Consider the following 22,736-nt stretch of genomic DNA (forward strand, 5'->3'; position numbering starts at 1 on the left):
TGAACTTGTGGAATTTGTGTCCAGGTTTTGCAACAGTTGCAGTCTATGACTCTGATGACCAATCTCATAATTTTCTTTTTGTTTCTCTTTTGTTATTTCTCAATTACACATCCGTTGTTTATACTCTGTTGTTTTTAATCCCTTCTATACTAGTTGTTCATTGTGCTTAATATAGTTTCTTCTATTTTAATCTCATGCAGCTTTTTGGGTTCAAAAATCAGTTTATCCAGAGGTTGCTCCGGGAACTGGTGACAGATGTAAATGGAATAGCAGAGCGGAGCTTGGTATCCCCAAACATTTGTGATGGGGTTACTAGAACAGATCATGATAATTGCACAAATGTAGGCACATATCCTGATTTACTAACTTGCCTCGGAAAACCACGTGTTACAGGGAAGAGAAGCAGATGTGAACTTAAGAATAAAAAATTAAATGTACGAGCTAGATCTCAGTCTCCAGAACTGACATGTAGTAGACCTTCAATTGTACAGAATGAGAAGAGTCTTGGTCAGAGGAGTTCTACAATCCATTATGGTTCAGAAGTACTTGAGGTCCACAATCAGATAGGCGTGCCAGTCCTATTGCAAAGGATATCTTCCGTTTGTAAAAGCAGTAATTGCATTTCATCCAAAAATGAGTTGCTATTGAATCCTATTGAAATCTCTGATGAAAAGAAAGTGGGAGCTGTACCTTCAAGAGGATGGACTGGTTTTCTCTATTCTGAAGATTGCAAAACTACCGAACTAACTGCAGAAGATCTGTAAGCATACCTTTGAAGTTATATTCTATTGAACAATATTCATTGGAAAATGTTGCTTTATAAAATGTAATGTGTGGAATGGTTTTCATTGGAAACATGTTTGTTCCTAAAATTTCATGATCTTGATAAACCTAAAAGTACAAAATGCTTAGAAGTGATTTATTTTATCTCATGCTTCTTGAGACATTTCCAATTCAATTAAAATTTTCCAAGAGATTGTGTACAAATCAAAATTTAATGGTCTATTTTGTTATAGTAGAAAATATCTTAACTTTTGCAGCTTCATAGGCCGCAGGATGTGGAGTTGAAGATATCTAATTTGTTGGTGACACCAGAAGACAAGAAACTGATGCCTTTATGTTCTAAAGAGTCTGTTGGTTGTATTGATATTGATCTTTGTGCTCCCGATACCATAGATTTTGTGCAAGGTACTTCTATTTTGTTTGTACTGTAAAAAGTTACTTTTCACTTTTAATGATTTTCAGCACGTGCATCTTCGCCTAGATGTTGGACATACTCATTTGAATAATTTGTTTTTACTATAATTTTTGGGATTTATATTTACTTTTGAACCTTTATAATTTGGGTTATCAAAGGATTGGAGATACCGCTAAATATCTTTGGCAATATTGAATAGTTTTTTTTTTGATCGAAAAATGTTAGTTTGTTAAAATGTTAGATTTTGTTAGTAGAGGGGATCGTACCCATGACCTTTCTGCTCTTTTCTTCTCCCTTAACCATCTAACCCACCTTATATCTCCGGCAATATTGAACAGTGTGTTCTTTATAGAATGAAAATGTGGAATGTCTTGTGATACTGCCAAATATGACATTTGTGGATGTAGAGATAGAAAGAGAGAGATATAGTCAGAGAGGCATATGAATAAGCTGTAATTGGGTACTCTACACATGTAGCTACCCTCATTTTATATTACTAGGTTAAGTATATACAGGCACATGGGCCATGGCCGTGCACATTCTAAAACTCTTTTATTCTAAATGATTTTTAACACTTCTCAAGCTGAAGCATAAATGTTAATCATGCCTAGCTTGTTACAAATAAAAGCACTATGCATATCATTCAAAGCTTTTGTAAACATATCTGCTAGTTGGTTGGCTGTCTTGACATAAGAGGCAGGTGTAAGATTTTGTTAGACCTTTTCTCAGATTAAGTGACAATCTACCTTAATATGCATCGTTCTTTCATGAAAGACTGAATTTGATGTAGTTTGCATGATAACTTGGTCATCACACCACAGCCCACAATTTCATAGGACAGGTATTAGCAAATCCCATCTCCTTGAAAATCTGTCTTATCCATATCAACTCACAAGTTGTTTGAGCCACAACCCTGTGTTTTGTCTCTGCTTTGATCTTGCTATCACATACCGTTGCTTACTTTTTCAATAAACAGAAATATAAATAATTGTAAGATTAAAAGAAGAATGAAATAAGGGAGAAAGAATGAGTATAAGTAGAGAAGAATGGGAATAACTAAGATGCAAAGAATGGGAAGAGAAGTCAAGTTTGTTCGAGATGATCATCGCCTTTGGTGATGTGTTTAGTAGTTGGTACGGTTTTGTATCTGAAGAATACAAGGTGTTTTAAACATTTTGATCCTTGGGTTGGGTCAGACTATGAGGCCCAAACTGTTGTTTTTTTTAGGGTTTTTTAATGTTTTGGGGCTGTGCTTGGGTCGGGCCATACAACCCCAAACCCTTCTCTTCAACAAGTCTCTTTCAGTTTCCACCATAGCTGCCACAGATGCCATGGATGCCACTTGAATAGTGGGTGCCATATTGGAAATGGAGGATGGCGGTGTCATAACCATTAGGAGACCCAACCCGATTCGCATAAGAGAAAGCCTCCACCTGCATATATGCCCATGACCTTGATACTCAATCCCCTTTGTTGGAGCTTTCTGCAAATACTTTACAATGCTTATAAGTGCTTCTCAATGAGTGTCAGTCGGAGAAGAGATGAATTTTTTTTTGATTGGCAAAGATAAGTATTATATATTAAAAGAAGTACCAGAGGTACTCATAGTACAAAGGAAATCCATATAAATGGTTCCACAGTCAGACATTAATATTCTGAGGGGGAACCAAGCTATGGATACAAAATGCATATGAATTTACATGTATAAATGTCATAACTATGCAATCCCCTGCTGATACATAAAACTCTGGTAGATTACTTGACCATTGATTGAAATGCACTGTGAAATCCTTCTCAAAACCCCTAAGCCAAGACCATAGAAGGAATATGGCTTCTTCAAACAACTTGTTAGCATCAAAATTCGCATTAGAGAAGACTATACTATTTCTAAATTTCCAAATGGACCAGGTCAAAGCTAGCCACCAACAATGCCATCTACTATTTCTTACACCAGCAGGTTGAACACCCAAGTGATGGAGGAAGTGCTGCTTTGGGCTTAATGGAAAAGCACCCTTGACTTGCAGCCATGACATGGTTTCCCATCATATGGGTTGAACTTTGCTGCAGTGGAAGAAGAGATGGGATGCATCCTCTTGTTGGGTTCTGCAGAGAGGACAAAGTGAATCTGTTAGTTGAATCTGTCTTCTCTGCAGGTTTTTTCTTGTCGGCAGCCTATCTCTCAATAATCTCGACCCAAACACCAGAAACCTAGCTGGAACCTTTATCCTCCAAAGCTTCTCAAAACATTCCTCCTGACTGCTATCTCTTGCGTCTTCTCCAATCAAGTCATAGGCACTGCGAGTTGAATAGTGTCCCTCTGAATCTGCAGACCACTCCCAATTGTCTGAAATCTGTTGCTGGATTTTAATTTCTGCAATATCTTTGAGAAAGTTAGCTGCTGAGGTGATCTCATTGTCAAACAAGGCTCTTCTCCAAGCAAAGTTCCACTCCCACCCCATGTCTTGATACATTCCCATGGATCTGATGAGTTGATGCTGCTGCAATGAGATTGAATACAGCCTAGGGTACTTCTCTGCTAATGAGTCCTCCTCCCCAATCCATTTATCCTCCCAAAATTTGATGTGGTTACCACTCCCCACCTTCCACTTGAATCCTTTTTGAATAAGCTGTCCACTATTTGTACTAAAAAGAACCTTCTGTAAATCCCTCCACCAAATTGATTGATGACCCACCCTATCCACTTCAGCCAAGCCTCTCCAACCCCCATATTTTGAATCCAACACCTTTGCCCACAACTCTCCTTTGTGGTGCATTAAATTCCACTCCCATTTTCCAAGTAATGCCGTATTGAAACTTGTGATGTCCTTTAAACCCAAACCACCCTTCTCTTTTGGCAAGCACACTGATTTCCAGCTGACCCATGCAATTTTATTTTGATCGGGTCCTCCTCCCCAAAGGAATCATCGCTGTAAACGCACCAACTTGTCTTCCACTGATTTAGGCACCCTAAAAAAGGAGAACAAATAAATAGGGATCGAGGTTAGCACGGATTGAATGAGTGTCACTCTCCCCCCAAAGGATATATTTCTCTGTTTCCACTTAGCTAGCTTTCTCTCGCATTTTTGGATGATAGGATCCCACATAGTACATCTCCTTGGGTTTGCTCCAATGGGTATTCCCAGGTAATTGAAAGGAAGAACCAGCAACTGACAATTCAAGTAGGTGGCTGCCTGCTGCTTCCAAAGGTCAGTTTGGCCAAAAGCTCCAAAGGAACTCTTGGCAAAATTAATTTTAAGGCCAGATACAAGTTCAAAGGACCTTAGGACAGCCTTAATTGTTTTGACATTCTCCATGTCCGCTTCCCCCAAAAAGATAGTATCATCTGCGAACTGTAAAAGGCTGATTTCCACTTTATTGGATCCCACTTGATATGCCTTGTATATATTCTCCTCCCTAGCTTTTCTCATCAGACCATTCAGCCCTTCAGCTACCACATTGAACAAAAATGGTGCAAGTGGGTCCCCTTGGCGTAACCCCCTTTTGGGAAGGAACTCTCCCGTAGGGCTGCCATTGACCAAGACTGAAATGGATGCAGAATTGAGGCATCCCTCAATCCATTTGATTCACTTAGAGGTAAAGCCTGTACGTTGAAGCATGTAGAGCAAAAATCCCCAGGAGAAGAGATGAATTGACTTACATCACTTATTGGAAAGGAAATATCAGGCCTGGTTTCGATGAGATTGTTGTAGATCAAGAAAGGATATTTACATTTAATGTATATAGGTTTAGCCATTGAACATTTGATTATGAGGAAGCAAAAGCTTCTCTATTTATTTGTAATTAACACAATAAGCCTATATAAACCTATCTCTGTAGTGCCTTATGACTATGCTTCTAATTTCTCTCATTCTCTTTTGCTCTTTACTTGGTATTCAGAGCCTAAGAGAGGTAGTCCTAGAATTGTGTCTGCCCTGTGGACCCACTGTCCCCAGGATTTTCTTTTTTCTTATCTTTTTTTTTTGCGAATCATGTTCTCGCTTTGGTTAGCAAAACCGATTGCAGCCACTATCTTTGGCGACTTTTCTGACAGTTGCTGCCACCACCTCCAGAAGGATGACCCAGCCGGCAGTGAAGCTGAAATGTGTAGAGAGAAAGAGAACTTGTATATTATGAATGAGAGATTACAAGAAGTCACCGAGTCTCTGCTTACAGAATGTGTTTATACTACAGAGACGCAGTTGGAAGGTAGTTACAACTGTTTAACTAGGACAGTTATGTCTTTGAGTGAAGAATAAGATTATGAGCCAAATTGACAGCACTGAGATTGTCACATAGCACCATAGGTATGAGATGAGGAACTGAAAGTTCCTGAAGCAGAGTTTGCATCCAAAGAATATCTGCTGTAGCAGCTGCTAGACTCCTGTATTCAGCTTCAGTACTAGACCTGGACACGACTGTTTGCTTCCTAGACCACCAGGAGACCAAATTAGGACCTAAGTAGATTGAAGCACCAGAAGTAGACCTTCTATCATCAGCGTCTTCTGCCCAATCAGCATCACAGAATGCACAAACAGCCGAAGGTTGATTGAGAGTAGCAGGATGTAATACATGTCCATAATGTAACACACCTTTAAGGTATCTGAGGATTCTTTTATCTGCAGTCCAGTGAGTTTCAAGTGGAGAAGCCATAAACTGACAAACTTTGTTAACAACAAAGCTCAGTTCAGGATGAGTGATAGTAACATTTTGTAAGGCACCAACTACTGATCTATAGAAGGAAGTATCCTGTAATAAATCAGATCCTTGTTTTGACGGTTTACAATTGGTAACATAGGAGAGGAAATAGGCTTAGACTTCAGAATATTAGTCTTGACCAAAAAATCTCTAATGTATATAGATTGAGTCATAAGAAGATATCAACATAAACCAGAATATAAACAGTGGTGGATTTTGTGCTTTACACAAACACAGAGGGATCATACTTGCTATCAGTAAAACCAAACTGCAATAGGGGGAATTTTAACCTTTCAAACCAAGCTCTAGGAGCTTCTTTGAGTCCATAGATATTCAATTTTTAAACCAGGGACTTGTCAGGTTGAGTTATATAAACCTCTTCTTGTAAGAGCCCATTAAGAAAGGCATTATTCACATCCAGTTGAAGTAGAGGCCACTTATAGGTGAGAGCAAGAGTGCGAATAATTCTGATTGTAACAGGTTTAATTACAGGTGAGAGGGTTTCTTGGAAGTCAAAACCAAACCGTTGATTAGATCCCTTAGCAATTGAGTTTCTAACTGCAGTTGCAGCTTCCTCTTCAGGTCACATTGAGGTTCCTGTTCAGTCTTCTGCTGAAAAGTTACCTACTGTTTCACCAATCTCTCAAAACATCTTATACTCATCATTCTAATGTCAGACCTGTCAACACTCATCTTATGGTGACTAGATCAAAGAATGGGATTGTTCAACCTAAAATTAATCCTACTTTTCTTATTGCTCATGCTGAACCTAAAAATGTTAAACAGAGCATTGCAGGATCCAAAATGGCTTGCTGCCATGACTGATGAATTTTCTGCACTACAGAAAAATAGTACTTGGACTCTTGTTCCTTTGCCTCCTAATAGAGCTGCTATTGGTTGTAAATGGGTATTCAGGGTTAAAGAAAATCCTGACAGCACTATCAATAAGTACAAAGCAAGATTGGTTGCTAAGGGATTTAATCAACAGTTTGGTTTTCCTTAGCAATTGAAGAGGAAACATTGACTGAAGAATTAGATGTAGTGACTTTAGTTACAGCACATTAGATGCTGAATTTAACTTTTGATAAAATAAGTACCAATTCTTGGACGCTAAATGAGTATATCAATTAAAGCTTACTTCGGATTTCATTACCAAACAATGATTAGAGGTTGTTGTTCCTTTAACACTTAGTAAAATCCATTAGTCCATACAAAATATAGTGTAATTGTTATCATAAAAAATCTTAGGGACCTGACATCGTCCAATGTCTTAGGTTCTAACAGTATAGAGGCTTAAATAGATGGAGAGGAAGGCTGTGTTTGGGAACCAGTTACATTTAACCAAGGCTTAACGTAACTGGTGTTCTTTCAGAAGTAACAAAAGAGTTACTTCTGCTTTTGGTGCCTCAGAATGCGCAAACGGCCATTTAGACCATTGAAATTTGTGCAACCAATGTTTTAACAGGGAAACAAACATGCACGAAGTAGATGTATTGTGAGTAGTAGAAGGAAAAAGGTAAGGGTATGGGAATCTATGTTCATTAAAAATAACATCTTTAGAAATGAAGATTCGGCCAGATGGAGACATGCATTTGTAACATTTATGGCTTGGTGAATATCCCAGAAAAATACACTCTGTTGATCTGAATTCAAGTTTGTGAGTGGTAGGGTCGAAGAAAGCGAAAACATGCACATCCAAACACCTTAAGAAATTTATAGTTAGGGAAGGTCTGAAATAAAACAGGATAAGGAGTGTTAAAGTGGAGAGGTGCTGAAGGAAGACGATTTATAAGATATACCGCAATAACAAAGGCATGATCCCAAAAGATGAAAGAGATGCATGACTAAGTAAAGATAGACCACGCTCAACAATGTGATGGTGGTTACTTCCACAACACCATTTTGGTGATGTGTGTGAGGAGAAGAAAGTCTATGAATAATGCCCAATTCATTAAGATAATTGGAAAATGAATGAAAGTCACCTCCCCAATCTGTTTGCAAGGCTTTAATGCGTTTGTCAAACCAACTTAGGGTATAAGCTTCTTCTGTTTGGTCACCTCTCCTTTACAGATTTGCAAGTGAGGAGAGAAGTCAATTCTTCAGTGTACTTCTTGAACTCCAAGTAGTGCATCAACTTCCATTTATTCTATTTGGGGCAGAAAATATCTTGTAGAAGAGCATAAATCTGATTCAAATTATCTGATTTCCTATAGATAAATTTTAGAAAATCCCACAATTCTTTCCTTGTTTTACAAGTAGTAATAATGGACTGAGTTTGTCTACCAACAAAATTGATGCGCAAGGTCAGAATACGTTTGTCTCTGTATTCCATACCTCTGCATTCAACACATCCTAACTGTTACATGATATTCCTTTCCCTTCCTGCCAAGGCTAACTTCAGTGAGTTTGGAAGATGTGGTAATGATCTCCTTAATAGGCCCTTGAAACCTTCTTTTGCTATTATTGGGAAAAACCCAAGTCCCACATCGGCTAAAGATGAAGCCAAGTTAGAGTATATAAGTGAAGGGTAACCCTCACCCCTTGAGCTAGTTTTTGGGGTTGAGTTAGGCTTAAACTCACATTCTAAGAATATAAGATGATATCAGAGCATATCTAAGATTAATTCAAAGGGCCACCCGCCATATTATTCATACACCAAGTCCAAGAAGTACTGGGTATGAGGGGGTGCTTTGGGAAAAATCCAAGTCCCACATCGGCTAAAGATAAAACCAAGTTAGAGTAAATAACTGAGGGACAATCCTCTCCCCTTGAGTTAGCTTTTGGGGTTGAGTTAGGCTTAAACTCATATTTTAAGAATCTAAGAGCTATTAGACATCCTTACATGACAGTGGAACACACTATTTGGACCCCAAAACGCACTAAGTCAGTCAAAATGCCCCAAAACACCGCAAACAGCCACAAAACCAACTGAGCTTTATTCAATCCTCAAATAAGGCCCCCTCTATCTTTAAAAATGCAAGTTAGTTGCTGCTAAAACAGACATCCAAGGTCAGACGCAAAAATAAAAACCCAAAAAAATGAGATATTTCTATTTTGCGATTTGCACCATGTTTTAGCCACCAAATTTTGTTTTCAATCCCCAATATTTTTATGGCTGTCAAAGGATATTGCTGACAGCAGCTCTAAACCCTACTTGGCTCTATGATACTATGCAGTGAGAGATAGAGAGACATGGGTAAATTGTAATTGGGTACTAATGTACTATACAATGTTTAGCTACCCTCATACTTATATTTATAGGTTAAGTATATACAAGCACATGGGCCAAGTCCGTATACATACTAAAGTCCTTTTATTGTAAATGACAGTGGATTCCACTAATGTTAAGACAATGTTTTTGGATTCATTAGTGGTGTTTTGATTTTCTAATAGAGTTCTTAACATATCATCTTCTGAAAAGCTCTGTGAAGCTTATTATCAGTATGTTTAAGATTTTTGCATATTTTAATATTTCTGTGTTCTACAACACACTCTTTTAATATCAACTTTCTCTCTCATATTTCTCTATTTTCCTGTTGATTCTGGATCACTTACTCTAGTGCACTGCAGAAAATACTCATGATTCTGCCCCAAGTGAACTGGATAAATATGCTTACAATGAGACAGCTTGTCAGATCACCTCTGGAGATCTGTTAAACACAGAACATAAAGAAGTACTCAAATCTATTTCAAATCCAAGCTCTGAAAAAAGTGAGTTTGGTTCAGCTGGCCAAGATGTGGCAAAGTCAATGATGGCACTTCTGCTTCCTCAAGCAGTTCCTCTACTGAGGACTGTTTCAACAGATAAGGAGTTTACTGTTAGGCCTTCAGATATGTTGCCTTGTCAGGTGAATTCCAAGGATGAACAGAAGGGATATAGTGTGGATGTATTGCCTTCTGGTAAATATACCTTATCTATGCTATTTTTTTTAGCATTTATCATTACTGTGTGTCTGGCATAGATCCTTTCAATCTTCCTTTTGTTTCCACACGTTTGTGTATTTATGTATCCTTGACTTGTTGTACATTATTGAAAAATGTTTATACTGCAGATGTAATAATGACAGAGGCTGCACATGGGGAACAAGGGCAAAAGATACATGGGTGTACAGACTCACATTCAAATACTCCTAATTTTGAACATATGAGGTCTATTGTTCCTGACAGTTTTGAATATAGTCAATGTGATGATTATAAAACCAATCAGGAAATCTTATCTTCAGATATTGTTGAAGCTGGTAGATCTAGTTTCAATAAAGAAATGTGTTCTCAACAGCTTCTTGGTCATGACTTGACAAATGGAACAATCACTTGCCATGCTTCGGGGTTGGACTTTAAAGACATGCCTCAGAATTGTGATGTATGCATTCCTGAATCTGTTCTAGATGACATGTCTCCTAAGGATCTGATTATTTATGAAAGAAGTGATGATGCTTGCTTACATGTGAAAGAAAATCCTGCGCATGTTTTTCTCAGTTCTGTGCAAAAGGACCTGCCAACTGCTCAGGATTTTACTGGGGGTAATGTGTTTATGATATCTGGCATCAAGAAAATAAATTCTAAAATATGGATGAACATGGTCATGAGGGTTTACTTTATATTGTAATATAATTCTTCAGTCTGTTTTGAACTGAAGCTAAGATGCATTGGTCCTCCTGAATAGTTGTTGTACCCATACTGGGTGCATAATTTGTTTTGGGTACACATGGCTACCCAATACTCATGCCTCAAGCATAAATAGGTCCACGCCATGAATAACAATTTGTTAGTAAATGAAACAAATTGTTACTCCACTTTTCTCAGAACTTGTGCCTTTAAATATTTTTGCTTACTTGTGTTAGGACATTATGAAAATTGTATTTATTTAATTTTAATACTTTTTTGTTTGTTTTTATATTTTTATACTACCTTCAGTCCTTTATAAGAAACAAAAAGTAGTATTTTTTTGGTCCTAATTGTAAGAAACATATGACCACTTTCAAATGTTTTAATGGCTAGTTTCCTTTTATACCCTTGATTTATTGTACAGTTATCAGTGAGATATCACTCATTTCCCATGAAAGTGGATGCATTTAATGAGCTATTAACAATATAACTCATTCTCATTGGTGGAAAAAAGTATTCCTTAGATTATGAGTAGTGTGAGTGTCATTATATCTAACCACCACTTAAACCAATTAATTTTGTAGATATTTTTGGAAGAAAATTTAAATTTATGACAAATTAAAATTCAATCATTTAACTACTTTTATTGGTTTTGATAAATTGGGTATTTGTTTCTTATATATAGGATCTGAGGTAGTATGATATACGCTCTCACACACCTTAGCTTTAGAATAGAAATCTTGTACCCCGATACCTGTACCGATAATGGTACTCATAACCCATGGAACACTGGTCTTGAGTTACTATCACCCAATCACATGACAAACATCACTGGTCATGGTTGCAGCTAAATATTAGTTTATTTTGGGGTTAGGACTTAGAATGAAGCTTAATGAGCTTAGGCTGATGCTTACTTGGATTGTTCAGTCTGACTTGGTCATTACCATTCCTTACAAATTTTATAACACAATGAGCTGAGACTAATGCATTCTCAGGTGTAAAAGCAAAGAGCTATCAATTGGAAAACATGGCAACTCTTGCAGAAAAGACACAAGATGAAGTTGTGGGTCAAACAGGCAATGCTGAAATGATGATTATGTCTTCAAATTTACCAAAATTAGTATACACCAGAAAAAAGCTCCGAAATGATATTCCCTTCCAAGAAAATTGTTCAGTCATGGAGTGTACTGAATATGACAAATTTAAACATGTTACTCCTGAAATGTATACTGCCAAAGACACTTTACATCCCTCAGAAATCATTCTAGTAAACAATTCTAATGATAAACCATGTGAAACAGATGATACTGCAGGTTTATGTGTTCAAACACCTCAAATTCGTAGTGATGTTCTGGGTGGACATAGCAACCTAGTGGATCCTAACCCAACATCGTCTCAGAATCTAACCCTGTTTGCTGATGAAAATAAGTGCTTTGGTACCAAGGAGGTTCAATTAATTTCAGAACCAATGCCCCTGCAAAACCAGGAGCTCAAGAATAATCTGGGCAGCAGTGTTAAGTTTGTGGGACGTTACTTGCACCCAATGCCTGTTTCATCCTTATTTTTAAGCACAAGAGAGGATGAAATCCATGTTTGTGTCTTATGTGGCTATCTGACTGGTCAGTACAGGACCCTGTTCACGTACAAGGTAGCTATTGCTGAACCAACTTTAGGGTGCCCTTCTGTCATGGCTCACAGCTCAATACTGTTGCCAGATCCAAAACATAACTTCATAAAAGAAGTAAGTTATTTTTTGCTTGGTTCATTCTCAATCCCTTCTCCCTTTTTTTTTTATACTAACTGTTTGGTTAGATAAATCCTCACTGTCAAAATCTGTTAGAGTACATTTGTCCTAACAGAATGTAACTTAATGATACACTGCTACAAACTCTAACGAAATCCGTCGTGTTTTATGCTAGACTATGGTGGAAAGATCTGGGGTGCAGTTGACTCCTGGTGGACAGTATGTTGTCTTAATAGGCAGCATAAAGACCCCCAATTGCAGGTTAACTGTTTCAGCAGATTTCAGTTGATATGTATAATATACGTAAGTTTAAATGGAATACCTAAATAGTGTTTCCTCCCAGGGAAGGAAAGATTGATTGTCATTGCTCAACATGTAAATCAGTCTGCTCTGAGAAGAACGCTTTGAAGATTGTCCAAGTAGAACATGGTTATGTATCAGTTGTAACAACATTGGAAACTGTTGACAATGTGCATTGTATATTGGTTTGCGAACCTAACCGACTTGTTTCTGTCGGAGAGAGTGGGAAACTGCAGGTGTGGGTCATGAATTCAAAATGGAGGTGATTATGGTGACTCTTTTTGCTCTTGCATTCCCTAGAGCCATTTATGTCCCTTTCAGAATATGATTATTTCAAATTTTTAATTTGTTTTGATTAACTTGCTGATTTCTTATATGTTTGCTTTTGTAGCTGACAGCATGTATATAAGTTTCCTTTGTTTTTTCATAGAAGATAACATAAGAATATTTGGAAAACTGTGCTATGAAGATGTTATGACAGATTTTTTCTTGGTTTAAATGCTTCCCAAATTTTGTTGAAGTTAATTTTCTGAGTCAAAGACCTGCCATCAGTTTCACATTCCACTTTTCTAGAAGGGCAAATGCCAGGATTGTTGATGAGTTATACATTTGTAATTGTAGAATCTATTCCTGTTGGTCAATAATGTAATGTATTATCTATGCCAATATGTATAAATGTTGTTGATTTTGTAGCTAGAGTAATTAAATATATATTTTTTGGTTATCTTGCAATGGTGCATGCAACTTATATTGTTCACCCTTTTATTTACATTTTTGGCAGCGAAAAGATAGAGTACTTCATTATTCCAGCTGATGGCTCTGTATCCCCTGGCATTATGGAGTTGAAGAGGGTTCCGAAGTGTACTCATTTGGTTGTTGGTCATAATAGTCGTGGGGAATTTAGTTTATGGTATAGTATTTCATTGACCTTGAAAGGGTTTTGTAATGTATTAGCATCATTCAACTTGCTTTAAACCTCAAATGTTGATCATATTAGTTCTGAAGAACCTAATGCACCAGTCCTTCTCAATAACTAAAGTGGTTTTTTAAGGAACATGCTGGCATTTAAACATTTTAGAGACCTAACATGACTACACATCTTGTTCAAGAATGAATTTGGGGGTTTGCTCATGTGTGGCTTTTACATTTTTATGAGATGTGTTATCAATTTATGATATTTGTTGCATCAATTCACTTGCACTTTTGCCCAATGTGTAGTCAGCAACATTTAGATAATCAGTTAAATTTTTACCGGGTCTTATTTTCTATTCAATACAAGTCACAAGTTGTTCAGAACAAGGATTTTGTCTGTTTAATTTTTCCATACATCATCCCCTCTTGTGTATGAAAATATTCAGCAAAAGGAGGTCTCCAATCTGGGTTTTATCTACTTCAAAATTTAGGAAATGTTACTCCTGGATTTTCTGCCATTTTTTCATCCCATCATTTCATCTTCTATTACAATTTATCATTGAAATGAACTATGACCTAACCCTGCAGTTTTAAGAAAAGATTAAGTAATCTGGCTATACAGTTAGTAATATGATGCTATCTCATCCACTATTTTCAATACTTTTTCCAGGGATATTGCAAAGTGTAATTGTGTTACAAGTTTCTCTGCTTTAAAAAGTCCAGTAAATGAGTTCTTTCCAATAAGCTTGTTCCAGTGGCAAACAAAAGGCTCAGGATTCAGCAATGTGAATATAGAGGAGCAGGCTGATAAACTTTTAGAAGCAACCAATTTGTGGTACTCAGAGCAGAGAGATATCTGTTGGTTTTCACCAATAGAGGAAGATGTTGCTATGTGGCTTTTTGTCTCGACTACCTCTGACCTTGATTCTTGCCATAATCATGTTTCAACTTCAAGTAGTTATGATATACATACAGCTAGAAGTTGGAGGCTTGCTCTTTTGATGAAAAATAGCATAATTTTTGGAAGTCCCTTGGATCTAAGGTGCTATGAAGTTTTTTCTGAATTTGAATATAGTTCGTCATGTGTTGCTTAATTCTGTTAAGATCTTTACTGTTTTTCACTTCAAATCTAGATTTAATTGGGAAGATTGTAAGGAACCATTAGTTATATATCATTTTGAGTGATATGGAAGGATATAACAAATTGCATTTGAAGAACTGCTGATGATATCTCATTATAATTCCAATTTAACAGCTGCCAAGTTATTGCTTATTCTACAATGTAGATTTATCAAATAATTCACTTTTTAATGTATTAACTTTATGCAGGACTTCTGGTAATGGTGTTTCTTGTGGTTATGGAATCATCAGTACAAGTGATGGAGTGGTGTATATGTGGGAGTTGTCTAAAGGATCCAAGCTTGATACTCTGCATCATTTCCAAGGTATGTTGCAATGTGCCACTTTCACTTGTATGCTTTGACCACTTAGCAGTTGCACCTGACTACTAATACAAAAGCACTACTGATATTGACTGATAAATATAGCTTGGAAGTTTTTCTAATTTGCTGTACTGGAATTGTCCATTGTACCTGTGCTAAAAATGTACTTTCAATTTACTAGCAGGCTTCATGATTTAACTTCGTTTTTGGATTATCGTGTGCTTTCCTAGAAACAAGCCACATATTTTGTGCAATAGTTTCCTTTACTGCATTAATATAAGCCTTGTCAACAGTTAAACTAAGGTTCATTTGAGACAATCAGGCGATCATGATGTTTGGATGGTAATTTTGTTCCTGCCACTACAAGAAACTAAAGATTCTTAGTTTGGCTGTGAGAATAACTGTTAGATTACATAATATTCTCTTATTTATTAATAGATAGCAATTAGGGATTTATTCCTTATTACTCTCATTATTAGATTGATCCTATTTGCTCATTATAAATAAAGGCTGTGTGGCTATCCAAGACACAGTTTCTATACAATTTTTTTTTTCTTTTTTGATCAGCAAAAGTATATATATATATATATATATATATATATATATAAGTACCAGTGGTACTAAAATTACAAAATGAGTTTAGGTAGGCTGCTGGTTCCAATAGTCAGGCTAATTTCAGTCTGATAGGATCCAAGCAAGTCACCTTATATACTGCTACACTACCCATCAATTGGTGTCCTCTCCTAGTTACAAAAACCTACTGCCAGGTTACTAGACCAGTGGTTAAATTGCATTACAAAATCTTTCTCCATTGCTCTGAGCCATGTCCAGACTAGGAACACTGCATTGTCCAACAGCTTACTTCCATTGAATGATTCATTCGAAAAAATGACCCTATTCCTTTGCTGTCAAATGGTCCAAGTTAGAGCTACCCACCAGCACTTCCATCTGTTGTATTTTTTCCCTCCATGCAACCCATTTCTGTGCTGCGTAAAATGATGCCTTGTATTTATAGGAAATGCCCCCAAGGTTTTTGTCCAAGATAGGGATTCCCACCATAAAGGTTGTGTTTTGATGCAGTCAAAGAATAGGTGGGATGCATCCTCCTCCTTATTTATGCAAAAAGGGCACATTAAATCATTTATCTTTACTTGTCTCCTTCGCAAGTTGGACTTAGTTGGCAATCGATCTCTAATTAGCCTCCAAGCAAAGATTGATGCTTTAGCTGGGATCTTTAGCTTCCATAGGTCCTTGAATACTCCATCCAGATTCTCCTCCACTGATTCTCCCTGCAGCAGATTGTACGCACTCCTTGTAGAGTAATGACCATTGGGTTCAGGTTTCCACATCTAGCAGTCTGGTATATGTTGTTGAATTGTGATCTGTGATATCTCCCCCAGAAATCCATCAGCCGAGTCAACCTCATTATCAAATAAGGGGCTTCTCCATGTAAGGTTCCATTCCCAGGCTGTTTCTGTGTAACTCCCCACTTGCTTGATGAGTTTTTGTTGTTGACAGGAGATTTGATATAACCTGGGGTATTTCATCATTAGTGCTTCACCATCACCAGTCCAACAGTCCTCCCAAAATCTGATTTTATCACCACACCCCACCCACCATGTTGTTCCATTTAGAAGGACATTATTCAGCTGTTGTTCATGGGTCATCGCCATTAGGTCCTACCACCACATTGATTCGTTGTTGCCTCTTTTTCCTTCAACCAGTGATCTCCACCCACCATATTTGGAGTCTGGCCCATGATTCTTTATTTTGCTGAAACATGTCCCACCTCCACTTTCCAAGTAGTGCTTTGTTGAATGTCCTGATATCTTTTATGCCCAGGTCCCCCTTTTCTTTTGGAAGACAAACTGTTTCCAATTTGACCCAGGCGATCTTCCTTTGCTCCATTCCTCCTCCCCATAGGAATCTTTGCTGAATTTTAACCAGTTTATCCGCTATTTTGTTGGGCACCCTGAAAAATCAGAAAAAATAAATGGGGATAAATGTTAGTGTTGACTGTATAAGGGTCACTCTCCCCCCGAAAGATAGGCGTCTTTGTTTCCATCTAGCTAATTTTCTCTCACACTTTCTAATGACCGGATCCCACAACTCGCTGCGCCTTGGGTTTGCCCTAATAGGAATGCCCAAATATGTGAACGGCATGGACAGAATTCTGCAGTTCAGATACTCAGCAGCCTCCTTTCTCCACTGATCAGATTTTCCCATTGCCCTGAAACAACTTTTCGCATAATTTATTTTAAGGCCAGATGCAAGTTCAAAACACCTCAGGATCGATTCGATTACCCTAACATTTTGCAATGTAGCCTCACCAAAAAATATAGTGTCATCGGTGTATTTTAGGATGCTGACTACAACATCGTCTTTCCCCACTAGAAATTCAGTGATTAGCTTCTTGCTTACTGCTTCTCTCATGAGTCCGGTTAAGGCTTCTGCTACAATGTTGAACAAAAGGGGCGCTAGTGGGTCACCTTGTCCAAGGCCTCTTTGTGGAATAAATTCAGAGGTGGGGCTGTCATTTACCAGTACCGAAATCGAGGCAGATTTGAGGCAGCCCTCGATCCAATGGATCCATTTATTGCAAAACCCGAGTCTCCGCAACATGTATGATAGAAAATCTCACGAGACTGAGTCGTAGGCCCTTTCAGAATCTACTTTGAACACCATACATGGCTTTTTACTCCTTTTTGCTTCCTCCACTGCTTCATTAGCAATGATTACACTATGCAGCAAATGTCTTCCAGCTATGAAAGCGGACTATCTTTCATCTATTATGGTTGGCATGATCCTCTTCAATCTGTTTGCTAATAGCTTGGTCACAATCTTATATACACAACCTATTAGTGAAATAGGTCTATATTCGTTGGCACTTTGTGGATCGGGCACCTTAGGTATTAGGGCAATAAATGAGGCATTGCATCCCTTTGGGAAAATCCAATTTGCATGGAATTCATCAAGGAAACGGAGAATGTCAAGTTTCAAAATCTGCCAGAATTGCTTGATGAACTTGAAGTTGAGTCCATCCGGACCTGGACTTTTCTTGCTACCGCACTCCCATACCGCCCTCTTTATTTCTTCCTCATTAAAGTGTCCCACCAGCATATGATTTTCTTGCTGCCCAATACTGTTAAATCTGATGCCATTCAATACTGGTCTGCACTGCATGGGATCTTGGAATCTCTGCTGGAAAAACCTGCAGACTTCCTCTTTCACTCTTAAAGGTTCCTCGACCCAGGATCCATCAATGAACACTCCATTCACTGCATTATTTCTTTGATTAGAATTGAGCAAAAGGTGGAAATATCGAGAATTACAATCTCCCTTGATCCATCTTGATCTCGCCTTCTGTCTCATTAATGATTCATGTGATTGGGCTGCTGCCCATAGATCTTGCTGTAGCCTTTTCCTGTTCATATTTTCTTGGGAGGTTAACTGCCTATCAGCTGTATCATTTTCCAGCTTATTTAGTTCAACCTCTATGTTTTGAACCTTCTTTAATGTGTCACCAAACTGCTCCTTGTTCCATAACTTCAGCCTCTCCTTAAGACGTTTGATCTTTTCTTTTAGGGCGATGCCCCCCCACCCACTTTGTTGTGTTTGTGTCCAGCATTCATTAACTATCTTCCCGAATGACTTATCTTTAAGCCAGCAGTCAAGTATCCTGAATGGTTTGGGCCCCCAATCAACATTTTTGGAATTGAACAAAACGGGATGGTGATCCAAAAAGTTCTTGTCCAGAATATATTGTGTACTTGCTGGCCATTTAGTGAACCATTCGGCGGATACAAACATTCTATCCAATTTACTTTTAGCAGCCCCATTTGGTCTGAACCACGTGTATTTTCTCCCCTCACATGTTGGTTCTTCAACTTCAAGATCCGCTATCCAGTCGTTGAATTCACTGACGAGCCTATCATCCACCCCCCTCTGGGATATGCCCACCCTTTCTGATGGATTCCTGACACTGTCAAAGTCTCCCAACAGGCACCAAAGGCCATTTGGACTCAAGTTTTTGAGCTGCCTGAGAGACTCCCAAAGAGCTCTCTTGTTCTGAATATCACAAGGAGCATATATCTTAACTATGTGAACCTCCTGGGCCTCTCTAGTCCATACTCCTTCTAGAAAAATAAACCCCCTGCCACTAACCTTTCTTTCCACTTTGAAACTATTCTCACTCCAGAGACACAGTAATCCACCTGCTGTATTTGATGCAGGTTGCATTTCCCAGCTCACATCAACATCTCCCCATATAGCTTGGCACATTGTGTTATCAATTTGCTCCCTTTTCATCTCCTGAAGACATAGCAGGTCTATTCTGTGCTTCTTCACCAATCTCCTGATTGCGGTCCATTTGACCCCCTCCCTAGTCCTCTTACATTGTATGATAAGATATTCATGGGGCACCATTCCTATTGCCTAGTTTCTCTACCTCTTTCCTGTCTCTATTCTCCATGGCCCAGATTCTGTCTATAATGCTTTCGTGGTCTACGCCAAATGACACCCCCATTTGTTTTGCCATATTCCAATGATACTTTGCCTCTTGTAGGGTGATCTGTGCTAGCAACGTTATTAGTTGATGTTTCTTTCCCCTTTTGAATTTGACATGCACTGTACATAGGTACTTCATTCGTGGGTGGTTCAGATCCCTTGCTTGGCGTGGAATTTTTCTCAGAAACCACTTTGGGTTGCTTCAAGTTATTTTTATCTGTATTTTCATCCATTAGGTTCACATGTGCACTGATGGGGGCCTTCTGCTTTCTGCACCCCTTGCTTCTCGAGTACACCTTCCAAGGTCCAGCGGTTTCCTTTTTGTTATATTTTGGGCTTAGACATTATTGGGGTACTGATTCAGCAGTGGTGTGACTAGTAAGGCCAACTATCAGGGGCCCACTATTAGCAGCATGAGGGTCATGTGCTTTGTTGCACTTTTTGTTAGTATTTGTGTGCGTTTCCTTTTTGTTATTATTCGTGTGCCCACTATCAGCAGCGTGTAGGTCACGTGCTTTGTTGCACTTTGCCAGCTGTGACCCACTGAGTCCGACGTCATCTTGCAGTTGTTGGCACCACGTGAGGTCAACGTTGTCTGTTTCGCGAGTCTTTCCTGCCACGACTTGCTATTCCCTGCTCCCATTGCATGGCTCCCTTTGTGCTCTGAATGTTTCCTCATTATCGCAACACGCCACTGTCTCCAATCTGGGTTGCGCCGCTGATGCCATCTCGTTTACAGCTCCCAAAGCTGACATGCTTGTTTTGTTGTCTGTGTGGAGTGCCCACCTAACAGGGTTACTATCCCCTGGTTTGTTGTCAGTGGTTGTACCATTGGGTAATGGCAAGTTTCCTTTGGTCATTCCCCCGTCAATGGAGTTGCCGTCAATCCCTCTCTGCGCATAGTCGGTTCCCAACGCTCCTACGAACTTTGAGATCGGGCTTCCGGTGTCGCTGTCACCGGAATCGATCTCCTCCGATGATCTGAGGCTACTTCGAGCTTGGCAGCTGCATTTTCTATTGTCGGACCATGTTTCTTCCACGATGTGGACTTTGTATAACTCGCCTCCCATGTGGAGGTTGACTGTGTGCTGGAGTGTGGACTTCCATGGGGTTCTGATGAGCACCCTCGTCCTATCCAACCTTCAAAGCTCCTCGACATTGTCGTCCACCTCCACCAGGTCCCCTATCGCTGCAACGATCTTTCTGATTTGTGCCATATCACATGCTACTAACGAAATGCCCCAACAAAGATCCCAGACTAGTCTGTGGCCCGTTCTCATGTTGGGGTTCCATTTCTCCAACAAGTGAAACGGCGTCAACCCGTGCCGAGTTTCTTCCTTAGCCAGTTCTTTCGCCCTGGTATCCGTAAGACCAAGGAGTAAGATCATGTCGTCTCCTAGGTATTTAGGCACGACATCTGCTCCTAACTCCTAGGATATGTCGTCTTCAGCTATATCGAAAGTCACCAGGTTCTTTAGGCGACCCACCCACGCTTCCGAGTACCACTGTTTGGTCCCTGTCGGAATGTCGAGGTGTACCGATGGCTGTGACCCATCGTGTCTGGAGCTTGCGTTCTCCGGATTTCGCCCTTGCCCTGAGGTCGTTGTATTTGTGAGTAAAACCTTCGCGTATGACATCGAAGGTACCCTGTGTTGTAGTTGCTTCTGGCGAGGTGCTATCATTCCTTGTTTGCCATCGTCCCTCTGGGTTTTGGGCTCTGTTCTTCTTTCTACTTGTCTCCCCTTTCCTTTTTCGTACTTTGGTATGTTCACGTACAGCTTTAAACCACCTACTATAAGGTTGTCAAGCTGCCTTTCCAATCTGCGCACATCAAACACCCCTCTGAACCTCACGAAGCCGTACCTCCTCCCCCCTTTGTTTCTTTGCTTGGAGATGAAGATCTCCCGTACGTCCCCCCACTTTTTAAATTGGACCCAAAGGTCCTTCTCCGTTGCATCTTCTGGGAACCTCGTGAAATAGAAGGTTGAGATATTTGATCTCTCCCTCCAGTTGGCGTGAGCATGCTGGAATTGCTGTCCAGGCTTGGTGCCGGCGTAGATGATACATATCTAGGCTTTTTGTATCACCATATAAACACAATTCCTTGATAATGACCATGGGAAATACTAGTTAGCCTTTATGCTCCACCTGCAAAAAAACATACTAGATACTCAAATATACATGATAATTAGATGGTAGAAAGTAATTATAAACTTTAGTGACACACATGGTATATGTTAGTATACCTTTGTAGTATTGGGCCCATAGGCCCCATTAGTATATGTTGTCTTTATACAATTATCCTTGTACTTGTTTTAGTGAGTGATTACGGTTTTGTCTGCCCTTCTCTGGATTCCATTGAAGCCAACTGCTGAGCTATCTTCTACTTTGCTTAGTGATGCCTCTACTCTTGCCTCCTAGAGTAGTAATTTGAGACACTCTTGGCATTGACAGTCCACCTTGAAGAATTTCCCTAAGTGTGAGGACTGTCATCGACTTGGTCATACTATTGATCTCTGCTGGAAATTGCATGCCAAGTCTCCCCGGCTTGCTAATGTAGTTCATGCCTCTGTAGTTGATCCACCCCCGACTGGCAATCAACCCCAAGCCACCCTTGCAACTTATAAGGATTTTCCCCAATGGTTTGAGAGTCGTCAGAGTCCAGGTGCTACTACTTCGGTTGCACGCATTGGTAATTCAAATTCTCGTGTCACACAGTCTCCTTTGGGCCCCTAGGTACTTGATTCTGGTGCATCTAACCACATATCTAGTAATCGTTCTCTTTTAACTTACTTTTCTACCTTTCGTTTTTTAATTATGTCTGCCAATGGTTTCCAAACACAGCCCCAGGGGATAGGCACCACACATCCACTTCTTACATTAATTGTCAAGTTTATTCTATTTGTACCTGGTTGTCCATTTAATCTACTCTTTGTCCATCGCCTCACACAGTCCCGTGATTGTTTAATCACATTCATTAAAGACATTTTTACCTTATAGGGAAGTTCGGGACAGACAGTTGGCACCGGATGAGTCTCATGGTCTTTATTTCCTCTCTACTCCTTCGCAAGGGTGTTCAGCAGCCACCTCTTCGCTTACCATACATGCTAAGTTGGGACATCTTGGTCTTCCTAAACTTTAGAAATTGGTGCCCAATCTGTCTAAGTTTTCTGCTTTGCATTGTGAGTCTTGTAAGTTAGAGAAACACACTGAGCAATTGTTTCTCGATCGTGTCAATAAACAAGCTACGTCCCCCTTTGTTTTAGTCCATTCTGATGTTTGGGGTCCTTCTCGAGTTGTAACTGCCTTTGGTTAAGTATTTTGTTACTTTCAT

At 39.2% G+C, this 22,736-nt stretch overlaps 1 protein-coding gene across 2 annotated transcripts in view; it reads left to right on the plus strand.

Annotated features, from left to right (window-relative positions):
* Positions 1–22,736, plus strand: part of LOC100802319 (uncharacterized) — a 38,388-nt gene that overhangs the window by 2,615 nt on the left and 13,037 nt on the right. The window contains exons 4-13 of one of the 2 annotated variants that reach the window (XM_006599115.4): positions 201–760; positions 1,049–1,188; positions 9,464–9,793; positions 9,946–10,413; positions 11,494–12,239; positions 12,418–12,503; positions 12,586–12,804; positions 13,324–13,452; positions 14,125–14,496; positions 14,784–14,899. In XM_006599115.4, the coding sequence (XP_006599178.1) occupies positions 201–760; positions 1,049–1,188; positions 9,464–9,793; positions 9,946–10,413; positions 11,494–12,239; positions 12,418–12,503; positions 12,586–12,804; positions 13,324–13,452; positions 14,125–14,496; positions 14,784–14,899 (3,166 nt within the window). Of the gene's footprint in view, positions 1–200; positions 761–1,048; positions 1,189–9,463; positions 9,794–9,945; positions 10,414–11,493; positions 12,240–12,417; positions 12,504–12,585; positions 12,805–13,323; positions 13,453–14,124; positions 14,497–14,783; positions 14,900–22,736 lie in introns of those variants that run through there. The other variant, XR_005888987.1, reaches the window with a different exon arrangement.

This window comes from Glycine max, chromosome 16 (assembly GCF_000004515.6).
Source record: "Glycine max cultivar Williams 82 chromosome 16, Glycine_max_v4.0, whole genome shotgun sequence".
Classification (NCBI taxonomy): Eukaryota; Viridiplantae; Streptophyta; class Magnoliopsida; order Fabales; family Fabaceae; genus Glycine; species Glycine max.